This window comes from Dreissena polymorpha, chromosome 14 (assembly GCF_020536995.1).
Source record: "Dreissena polymorpha isolate Duluth1 chromosome 14, UMN_Dpol_1.0, whole genome shotgun sequence".
NCBI classification, from domain to species: domain Eukaryota; kingdom Metazoa; phylum Mollusca; class Bivalvia; order Myida; family Dreissenidae; genus Dreissena; species Dreissena polymorpha.
Genome location: NC_068368.1, coordinates 66,994,141 through 67,006,064, shown reverse-complemented (window position 1 = coordinate 67,006,064; position 11,924 = coordinate 66,994,141). Strand labels below are relative to the sequence as shown.

The window sequence follows — 11,924 nt, the reverse complement described above, 5'->3', positions numbered from 1 at the left end:
GTTGATCCCAAAAGCTCATCATTACCATGTTGTGTTCACTTTAGCTAAGAAAATCCGCTTACATGAATTTTCTTAACAATCTTCGCATTGATAGAAGCAAACCGGCTGAAATGGGAACAGACAACGACACATTTTGTCTTACCTATAAGTGGCTTGCTGTTCACCATCCACACTGGTGGCTTCATATAGGCTTCATGAGAGTTGGCCCCGCAGTGGAAGACTGCGTTTTGTTCCGAGGGGACAGACATTAGGACAGGGGCTTTGTAACGCAGGAAGTCCGGGGGAGCTAAAATAAGTACAGTGAATTAGGAGTTCTGATAACTGGATAGAATACATAAGAGCTTTTCCTTGCTCTACCATCAAATTAAGCAAATATCATTTTAATTTGTATATGTTGATTTTCATTTGTAGGTATGGTTCTATTCGATTTTTGTTTTTAAAAAATGACATATTCAGGAGACACACATTTTACTCGTCCGCTCTTATTTATAAGTGAAATCTCGAAAGGACGAATGCATTTCCTCTTATAGTTCTCGTCCTAATGTGATCTTAAATCTTGTATTTTCTGAACAGTAAGGATCTTTCTCAGTAAAAGCATATCTTTTCCATTTGCAGAATTAGAAAAAAAGAAAATTTAATTTTAAATTTCATACGAGACATTGTCCCCCAAAATTACTTTTTTCCATTGTAAACTTTGCGCGTGGATTATGACAGTAAACCGCCATACTGCATAAACAGTGAGTATTGATTTTTGAGAGCATTTTCTTCCTCGAGGTTTATTTTTAAACAAGTCTTAATTTCTTCACAAAATATCAGACAAACTCATATTGTTTTGCTAAAAAAGGAACTTATGTTTTTGCTTAAAATGTAGATTACACGGGCATTTACCAACAACTATTCAACTGCTATTCACCAATAGAAAAACATGACATATTCGTGATAACTGGCATAAATTATCTGAGTTAACAACATTTCAGAATTGAAACATGAATTTTTTCAAAGTCGTATAAGCCACTTTGTAATCTTTATTTCACATATATTTAAAGAACGAGTGAATGCGTTTGCGGGGGAAATGAAAATTGTCTTAAACTATTTTCGTCCCTGATACCTAAATATGTTATATTTATAACAAGGAATATGTTGTTTGATTTTCAAACAAAGCATCCGGCCGAGTCCTGCCTCAAGCACAAACTGTGGTTACCTGCAATACTGTTTGTTATTTTTTAGGTGACCATTCCCTCACTGACTACAGTTTTGCCTCACACACATTGTGGTATGTAACCTACATTCTTACCGGTGATTTTTAAGTTCACATTTTCCCTCACAGGTTGCAACAAACCCAGTTTTACCTCGGATACATAATGGTATGCAACCTACACTCTTACCTATGATTTTCAATTTGACATTTCCACTCACTGTCTTGAGTAGACCCAGTTTTGCCTCACACACATATTCTCCTTCTCTGTTCTGGTTCTGATCAGGAACCTTGATATTTGGCAATCTCAGCGTTGAACCGTGACCCACTTTTTTGTTATTGAAAATCCAAGTAATGGCCAGTTTTTTTCACTGAAAACAATCACCAAAGTACTATTTTAAGATCTACCAATGATTGTAACAGTATGGCATGATATGTACCTTCTAGAGGAGTAGTATGTGAAGATGCAGGTAAGTTCGGCAGTGTCCCCTGCCATCATTGTCACATCACTGCTGTACTTGAGCTCTGGAGACCGGTCTCGTGCAGTTCCTTGTAACAATAAATATGGTAGAAAAAAAGTGCAAACCAGTGTGAACGGGGCATTTGGTAAACCAGAAAACTAAAGTTTAAGTAATGACAAGCTGTTTTATGGTGAAATGTAACCTTTGGTTTGTAAGTTTCACTGTGACCTTTGAGGTAGAGAGACGAATTTTTCATGCTTAGCATCGTCCTCTCGCGTGTAAGATTTGTGGTGTATGAATTTATAATTGCATGATGAATGATACGTTTAAGTCCAGACAAGATGTTTTATGGCAAAATTTAACGTTAACCTCTAATTACGACCTTGCATTTTGAGCTAGGGAGACTGTACACACCACACGTCTCATGAAGGTAAGCAATTTAAAGATTTCACAATGAATTACTAAGTTGCAGGCAAGACAAGCTCGGATGAATAAACATGCCCAAGACCATTGTCACTGCTATGCGAAGCATTTGACAAGGTAGCTCGAAATAAAATCGGAGCTAAAATTGAAAAACTAACATGTTTAGGGTTTTCTTTAGCAAACCCATAACTAACTTCACATTTAGTTTCATAGTATTTGTAAGTTGTAAGATGCTACATATAACACCAAACCGTTTTTTTTCTTGGTTATTTGGAGTTTTTGCCAATTCAACATTACTTTTGTCGCATCGTGGCGGTCAATTAAGTTTCTCACACCTTTTGCATAAACTTCTTTAACCAGTGCCAAGTGCAAGAACAGATGCTAATAACTGACAACTGCCGTACTTGCATTTCAGGGAGGAGGATTTTTACATTATATACTATAAAATCATTTATATTCGCAAGCATGCAATTTTTTGTATTCCTCTAAATAACTATTTAGGGGACATGTTAATTTGCGGATTTCTGATTTGGGGAGAAAAAAAATAGGACATTGCATTGGTCATTTTCCAATTTGTTTGTGTTAAATTCATGAATCGGCTAACTCACTAATACAACGATTGTTAATGTCCCTACAAGAATAATTAATTTACATTATGTGCCCGGAGTAGGAATAGAACCCAAACTCCTCGCATTTTAGTCTCGTGCTTATACATGTATGCATGCAAGCCGATATCTCATGTTTACCGAAAGTTTTCCAATACCTGACCGCACATTGAGCTTTATGGTGTGTGTGTTCCTCAAATCCACCAATGTGATCTCGTTCTTTGTTTCACAGATGTAGACATAGCCGTTGTCTGTCATCTCTACCCACAGGAAGTGTAGGGAGCCTGAAGTATGATAACAATCAATAAGCTAGTAATGCGAAAAAAGGAAATAATACGTTTGCAAAAAGTGTCGTCCATGATAAACCTATGCAGTCGGCGCAGGCTTATCAGAAACGACACTTTCCGCCTTTGTGACATTTTTCGTTTAAAAGAAGTCTCTTTTAAACAAAAATCCACTTTACGCGGAAAATGTCGTCCCTGATTAGCCTGATTATTCACCTCATATCATGTGTTGCGCTTTAACACAATATTCAAAATTTCAAAGATCTCAAACATTAACGCACCAGTATATGTTGTAAAATTAAGGATTGAGTCGACTTAAAAATTGTTTCAAATTTCAATCTTTTTGTTCAAGGTTTTTGCCACAAACAAATAATTAAAACATAAAAGAAGAGTGCTATATGTTCATCTACATATACATTAATAAAAACTTTGCACATTAATTACGGCCAACTGAACCCAAGGTGCACAATATGAGCCTCACTCTTGGAAAACTGGGTTTAATGCATGTGCGTAAAGTGTCGTCTCAGATTAGCTTATGCAGTCCGCACAGGCTAATCAGGGACAATACTTTCTCTCTACACTTTTTTTGTTTAAAAGAGAATTCCTCTAAACGAAAATCCAGTCTAGGCAGAAAGTGTCGTTCCTGATTAGCCTGTGTAAAATCATAGACAATACTTAACGCACATACATTTAACCCAGATTTCTCAGAACAAATCACAATTAATAGACTTACCTTTGGGGTCAATGATCATTCGTTCTCCAATGCTTACTGGGCTGGTATCTGACAAAGTGTTGGAAACCTAAAGCACAAACAGTTTAAAATATAAGCATATTCAATTACTCGTGTTGTGCAAAAATGGGTTTTATTCTATATAGTAGTTCCAGACCAGCTTGCAAATCTTCGAAACCTTTAGTTACTAAATAGCAGTAAGCCTAGCTGCTTACCAGACTGCCTCATTGCACAGGCTGGTCTGGAGTTGCGCTGGAAGAAAACGTCACTAGACATGTTCTTGGATGATGAGGCTCGTTGATGGGTACTCATATAAGCTTTTGCATAGCTTTTAATGCATTAACATTAGGGATGGGAATCGTATCCTAAATTGGTATTCGTATAACCTCATTCAGTATCCAAATATATCCGGATCCCCTTAACCTTTTATAAGTAAGCTACTAAAGACTACCTCCATCATCACCACCAACATCACAATACTGTGAATACGTAACTAAGCACGGTTAACACAATACTATGATTTAAAAAATCTTTATAATTTTTAGTATCAACATCACATTAATGTGAATACGTTACTAAGCACGGTTAACACAATACTATGAATAAAAAAATCTTTATAATTTTTTTAATCAAAGTAGCGTAATTTCGTTTAAAAGAAACATCGAAACACTGAAACAAACTCAAGCAATTTACTATATTTACATTCTAGAAACGTTTAACAAAGGTTTAGAAATTCACACAAATATCTCGCAGTAATCGACTCTATTATTTTTTAATGCATCAGTAAAGAAAGACATAATTTTAATTTAGTTATACGACGTTTAATTACAGATAAAAATTGATATTGAATAATTGAATACCAAACACTGTGCATGTATAGAACACTTGTTTTCACAATGTTTCATCCGTCGATCAAAGCCACGTGGCTATTAGGTGTCAATTGTCGGTCAAAAAGGACCATCAATAGACCAACTACGCCTCTAAGCTGAGCAACAACAGATTAACAGATTTACGACAGTCTGTCATCATACAGATTCACGTCGAAATATACGATTAGAAACACAGCGTGCAAACAAGAGGGGCAATATCGTTTAATCAAGTATTCGGATCCTTTTTACTATCCGGATAGTTGACATTTGTGTACATAAAAATACACAAGTATGTTATTTCCTTGATAGGTTGAACAGTTGATTTTAATCGGAGCTGGAATAATGTTTGGATTATTTGTCAATTCTGACTTATAATATTTTCTGTCGGTTCGAAAAGTTACAATACTATTACTAAATTTATGGCAATATTTTGATTGTTCTTACATGATCTGTGATAAGCTTGACGAAATGGGTAATTGATTTTGTCGTCTAACACAAAAGTAACTAAATGGCTTTCTAATCTTCTAAACGTGTTGTCTTGCCTTCAGCACCATTGTTTCAAATGATGCATCACTATTTAAACCTAATACCGATTTTACCCCAGTACTTTTCATGACCAATGCTATGTCTTTTTTTTAAATATTCTCAATATTTTCCACCAAAAGCCCTGTTTTCGCCAACCCTCTTGATGAGTTCCATAGCGACCTACTATATTCCTTTTCGCCAGTTGAATTTAGCTGGAGGTACACTCTTAGGGACATTGATACAGTCCATCTTCAGGTAATAACTCCAATACGCCTCCACATTGTCTGGGGATGTGCCACCCCAATCCGGAAACGGATTGGATACTATAACAGGACATCACATGTTAAAATAATTAATCGACGTAACATAAGACTCGTTTGTACCAATAAAGAAAGACACATATAAGACATAGCTTTAAAATTACAATTAAAGTTTGCTTATGTACACATTTTGGCATCATCATCTCTCGAATCTCTATTCTAATCTGGATATATCATCGATAAAGGACACGCGCATTTGGTAAGATGCTAATAAGTTGTTTAAGATATACAAAGCTTAGTTCTGTAGTGATTAAGATGCTGAGCACAAAGCGTCATCCTGACACAACAAAATGTGCACATGTTCAGATCACGCCAACCTGTTGCTGCAATACGTAAGTATGGTGTCATGGACAAGCCGTAATCATTGGATACAACACACTGATAGTCTCCGGTCAGTTGCTCGTTAAAATACTCTCCAATAAACAGAGATCCTGTTTTGGCGTCAAATCTAGCTTCTTTCTCGCGATCACTTAACTTTTCTCCATTGAATCTCCATGCATACCTGAAACATACATTGAAACATGAAAATAAGCAGTCACCATAACCACAGACTGCCAAGCTATTCACTCACATCACAAGGAGAGGATGAAAGATTCTGAATGTTCCAAATTAGGATGGTATACACTAAAAAGGCAATGAATACTTAACAGCGTTACGGGCATTTTCATATCTTTCAGTAAATTGTTGCCATTTGTATATGATTGTGTCTTACTATTTGCTGAGCTCATTTAAGAACATGTATACGTTTTCTCAAAAACATTAAAAACATTTGTTTTTAACTTGTGTCTCTCTTTTCATAGAATTTGCCTAACAGACTTTCTAGCAGTGTGTTTTAAAAATCGAATTTGATCATTAATACCAATGATATGACAACCTTGCTTTAAAAAAGTACACAAAAACGGTCTTCGTCTTAAATTGAAGACTTACTTGAGGATTCCAGAACCAGTGGCTACACAAGAAAACGTCCGGTTGTGCCCATTACGGATGTACTCGAGGGTTTTAGGCCAGTTGTTACCCTGGGGAATGGTGATCCTGGGTGGTGTACCCCCTAAAATAGATAGGGTAAAGTTAGAGGTAGGGTCAAATATGAATTAACAGAACAATAAATGCAACATAGATATTCACCGCACAAATATTTATAGCTCCCAAATATTAACAAAACTCAGAAGTTTCGGTATGGACATTTAAATATGCCGTTATGTTCAATAAATGTGTTCCATACTGGAATCAAGTGTAAAAGATAAATAAAGGAATCCCCCACTCAGTTAGAGTAATTGTGTTAATTAACCTGTTTATCAGGCGCATGATCTAAACCAATATTTAGCTTGCTTAGTTTTGGTGCAATAGTATAAATCTTTAAATATATAGTATTGCAGTTTACTGAAAGGCTCGCGACAACAATAAGTTGTTTCATACCTTGATTGGCTACACAAATTTTTACAGTTATCAATTATTATAATTGTCTGTCTTCAGTTTTGCTTTGCCTTCATTTGAAAAAACGCCGCGCTCTTAAAACGTATCGTTAACTTGTTAAAAATCCACATAATAACGCACGCGGAATAAATTCAACACGATTACAAATAGTCCGCTCTCTTATCCGCTTCGGCATTTGAAAATATCCAATTAATTGTCTTTCCGGCAACGCGGATGAATCAATTATATAACACACATCAGTCTGTAAAACCTGTAATTCAAAAAGTGAAATTCAAGCTTTTCTTGCTGAATACTATTATATGGTTAATAAATAAAAATGCGGCCTCAGGCCAATACGGCTGTCTTCAGCTCAATAACAAAGCCAATATTAATTCAACTTATTGATAACATTATAATATTTAACAAAGCAAATAATTCAACGGTGTAATTTAAAGTTTGAATATCGATAACCACCTATAATATAGTGTCAAAAATCAAGAACTGAGATTTTTAAATTGCCCCAATTTTATTTGTCAAAACATTATGATAGCCAGCACACACCAACATACGTTGTTCTTCACAATCGTTGACATAATTGTATTGGTTGCTAATTTGAAGTCTTTAAGTACCTTATAAGATCCGTTTGCACCAGCGTAGTTCGAATTCAAATGAAGGTGAAAATATGGCACATCATCATAAGAAGGCTACTTTATGACTTGATGAAAATTAAGAATATAGTGTATTTATATTCCAGCTTAATTGTTATAGACCCCACAAGTATCCATTTCCTGTTGGCTAATAATTAAGTTGATGTAAAGGAGATCAATCAGGGTCCATTAAATTTTATAAAAATATTAAAGTAGAATTTATTTTTTCTATGGACTGCAGCGATATCTCAAACAAAACTTTTCTTTCGGTTGACCTTTATACCTAGATTTTGATCGGATGCGACCCAATTCAAAACAAGGTCAAAATATATTTTATAAAATGTTTTCACTTGTAAGAAATTTTGTGAAAATTATGTAATAATGAGACTATAGAATGGTCACACCGTTATTCTTTATTTTGAAGTAATTTTACATACTTTTTAAACACAAATTGACCAAGTTTAATGAACTCGGCCGTTATATCATTGGGAAAACAGGTTCTAATAATCTTTAATGAAGATTTGGCAATATAATTTTTCTCTAGCTTGTTCAGAGGCTTTCTCTTTAATTGAACCTCGTGACGTCCGTTTAGGTCCCACATGACGCAGCTTTCAATTCGGCAGATATATCATACGGAAAAATGTTTCACCTTTTTATGATTAGGTTTGGTTGAAAAATGCGGCTTAAATAGTGTTAACGACCTTTATATTTAATTTTTTCTCGTCACCAACTTGTTAAAACCGCATATTCCAGTCCGATAAACGGCTAAGCTTAAATTGCAACAAATAATGTGACCACGTTTGATGAACAATGAGCTTTTAATGTACATTGTCCCTAGGGTATTCATATTCTTTTTTTTTAAATTTTAAACTAAGTGACCCAGTTCCAACATCAGTCGAGAATATATTCACACAATTGTGCGGACCAAGTTTCATGGGCACTGGACAATAAATACTATAGTGTTTACAAGGTTGACGACGCTTGACGGAGGACGGACAAAGGAGATCAAAAAATTAAACCATGTGGTAAGGTGAGCTTCACAAGCAAGTAAAATGTCCATAGTCGCTCACCTGAGATCCTAAGGAATCGAATTGTTTTCTTAAAAACTAATAAGCATTAAACCACATAAATGATTTCGAAAACTTGAATAAGATAGCATTATTAAATTGTATGTTTTGCAGTACATTATGGTGGTTTAAGTTTGACGAGTTTAATTCAAAGTCATAAACCGTATATGTGCTTATGTAACTGATATAACACGTGAGTACGCAGGACTGTGTTTGATTTAAAACGTATCATACAACAAAAAAGCAAAACAACGAACTCACAAGTTTTATCACATAAACAGGGTTGAATGTCTTCACTAAAAAGTAGCCAACTCGTGAACCTGTAGTATACATTATTTTTGTATTATAATTTTATAGTGAATTTCCAATTAAAGGGATCTTTTCACGTTTTGGTAAATTGACAAAATTGAAAAAGTTGTTTTAGATTCGCAAGTTTTCGTTTTAGTTATGATATTTGTGAGGAAACAGTTATACTGAACATTTACCATGGTCTAATATATCCATTATATGCATCTTTTGATGATTTAAAAATCTGAAAATATATAAAGCGTTGCTACGCGAAACGATTGAATAATATGGAGAGTTCTGTTGTTGTCGTTTAATTTTGTGAAATTACAAAGATTGCTTATATAAACTATAAAATACGTCTCTCACAAATACTTGGCAGGATGGCCGAGCGGTTTAGTTGGTTTTTACTTCAGGACTTTGGGTATCACTGGTTCGAGCCCTGCTGCGGGCTACTTTTTTCCTTTTTTAAATTTTATTCTTGATGTCTTACTGGAGCTTTTTAGATCAAATGTTTACATTTATCAATATAAATCATTTAATGACACACTTCAAAACATGCCAAAATCTGTGAAGAGGCCCCTTTTAAAGGGATCTTTTCACGCTTTGGTAAATTGACAAAACTGAAAAAAGTTGTTTCAGATTCGTAAGTTTTCGTTTTAGTTATGATATTTGTGAGGAAACAGTAATACTGAACATTAACCATGCTCTAATATAGCCATTATATGCATCTTTTGACGATTTTAAAACCTAAAAATTATAAAGCGTTGCAACGCGAAACGATTGAATAATTTGGAGAGTTCTGTTTTTGTCGTTAAATTTTGTGAAACTACGAAGATTGCTTATATAAGGTATAAAATACGTTAAGAATGTGTACTCGGCGGAATAGCTCAGTAGGCTAAGGCGTTTTTACTTCAGGACTCTGGCAGGACTCCAGGGGTCACTGGTTCGAAACCTGATCCGTGCCATGTTCTTTTCCTTTTTTAAATTTTTTTCTTGATTTTTTACTGGAGCTTTTACGATCCAATGTTTAAATTTATCAATATAAAGCATTTAATGAATAAGTTAGAAAAATGCCAAAATCTGTGAAAAGGCCCCTTTAACAATTGAGACACAATTGACGTATGTACATTTCACAGTACAGTAATATTTATAAAACAAAAGCTGAAAGCGTTTCTAGACTGTTGGCAGCACAGAAAACCTTTGTGAGTATAGTTTCATAATAAAGAATATATTCAGCCAAATACCTGGTTAAGTTGTTTAAAAAAAAAAACCATTTCATAAATCATTAGTATATAATCCACTTTCGATAACTATGCGTTCCCTAGTATGACAGCACATTAACGATTGCAATCTAGATCACATCACTGTGTGTAAACTGAGCAGTACATGTTAAAATTCAGTAATAACACACAACTATAAAAAATTGCCTAAATTTTGGAAGCAAGTCATAGTGAGTATATAAGTTTAAAAGCGAAAGGAGGTACATATATACCGTTTATATATTTTCAGTCTTATACAGTGTTAACTCGGCTGATGTATTCACTCGTTGCTTAAATAAGATAAAATCTTTTCAAAACTCTCCGCAAAGCATAATCTGCTTTCCTTATAAAATTAATGAATCCGGTTGGTGTGCGCTAGTATTTTCAACATAAAGAATTATTCGATGATACTGTGTGCGTCAATATTTTCCTGACACTTGTTAGAGCGTGTTTTATTCTATATATACGTACTTTAAAGTAATTAAGTATGGTAATCCGTTATTTCGATTACCCAATTCCAATAGACAAAGTAAACAAATCGACTTACTATTTATATATATATATATATATATATATATATATATATATATATATATATATATATATATATATATATATATATATATATATATATATATATATATATATATATATAAATATATATATATATATATATGTATATATATATATATAAATAGTAGGTCGATTTGATTATATATATATATATATATATATATATATATATATAGTAAGTCGATTTGTTTACCACGTCCAGATGTGTTGCGGTGTAAGTACAGGGTATATAGCTGTGAATGAACCATCCTTTTAGTGGGTATGGGGATTTCATAGTATGTATGCCTCGTTCTGCACCGTAGCTAGGCGCTCACGCCGAAGTCTCAAATGGGAATATGTATGTCTGTTTGTATGTCTGTGTATCTGGTTGTTCACACACATTTCTCCCTATAGATAAATTATCGACTGTGAACGAGTATCTTTTAATAGATCCCAGAAATAGGAAATGACGTTGTTGGGAAATATAATTATCTCCCTGTTAATACACAAATATATTCATGTTTTCACTGTATCTTCTTGATCCAACGGATTTCCGCGGTGTTTCTAACATAGTGTGAGGGTAATTTAGAATCCTTATCGGATCCTGCCCTAATACAACTATGGTTTCATGTTTGTAAATAAGTGTTTATGTATGTAACATAGTCCATTCTGTGTATGTAAAAAATTGTTCCCACGTCGAGATGTGTTGCGGTGTAAGTACAGGGTATATAGCTGTGAATGAACCATCCTTCTAGTGGGGATGGGGATTTCATAGTATGTATGCCTCGTTCTGCACCGTAGCTAGGCGCACACGCCGAAGTCACAAATGGGAATATGTATGTCTGTGTATCTGGTTGTTCACACACCTGTCTCCCTATATATACATATATATATATTATATATATATATATAATAGAATAAGCAAAGCAGCACCTCTTCTATAAACGGTAATATCAATAACTTACTGGCTTCCAAACAGCTCGTTGTTGCAGCACCATGCACCAATATGGTTAAAAACATGTTTGTATTTGAACACACTGAAACAATAATTAAGAAATAATTATATACTAAATTAGAAAAAGTTGAACTCAAGGAAGTCGTTGTTGTTATTTATATTCTGCTCCAGAATGCCCCTTGTTCGAATTTAGAGAAAAGCTATTTAAACACTATTATTTAATGAGTACATGCATTAAATGACGAAAACACGAAACTATATGCACAATTCCCTATAATTGTAAGAGGATAGCCTAATAAATTCAACGCAAACAATGCATACAGTAAGAAAG

General features: G+C 34.2%; 1 protein-coding gene across 1 annotated transcript; it reads right to left on the bottom strand.

Moving 5' to 3' along the window:
- Positions 1-3,701: 3,701 nt before the first annotated feature.
- Positions 3,702-11,671, bottom strand: LOC127858467 (neurofascin-like). The gene is made up of 5 exons (XM_052395659.1): positions 11,604-11,671; positions 6,340-6,460; positions 5,730-5,914; positions 5,277-5,415; positions 3,702-3,768 (listed from the first exon to the last, which is right to left on the bottom strand). Coding segments are annotated over exons 1-5 (501 nt in total). The 5' UTR covers positions 11,659-11,671; the 3' UTR covers positions 3,702-3,767.
- Positions 11,672-11,924: the final 253 nt, after the last annotated feature.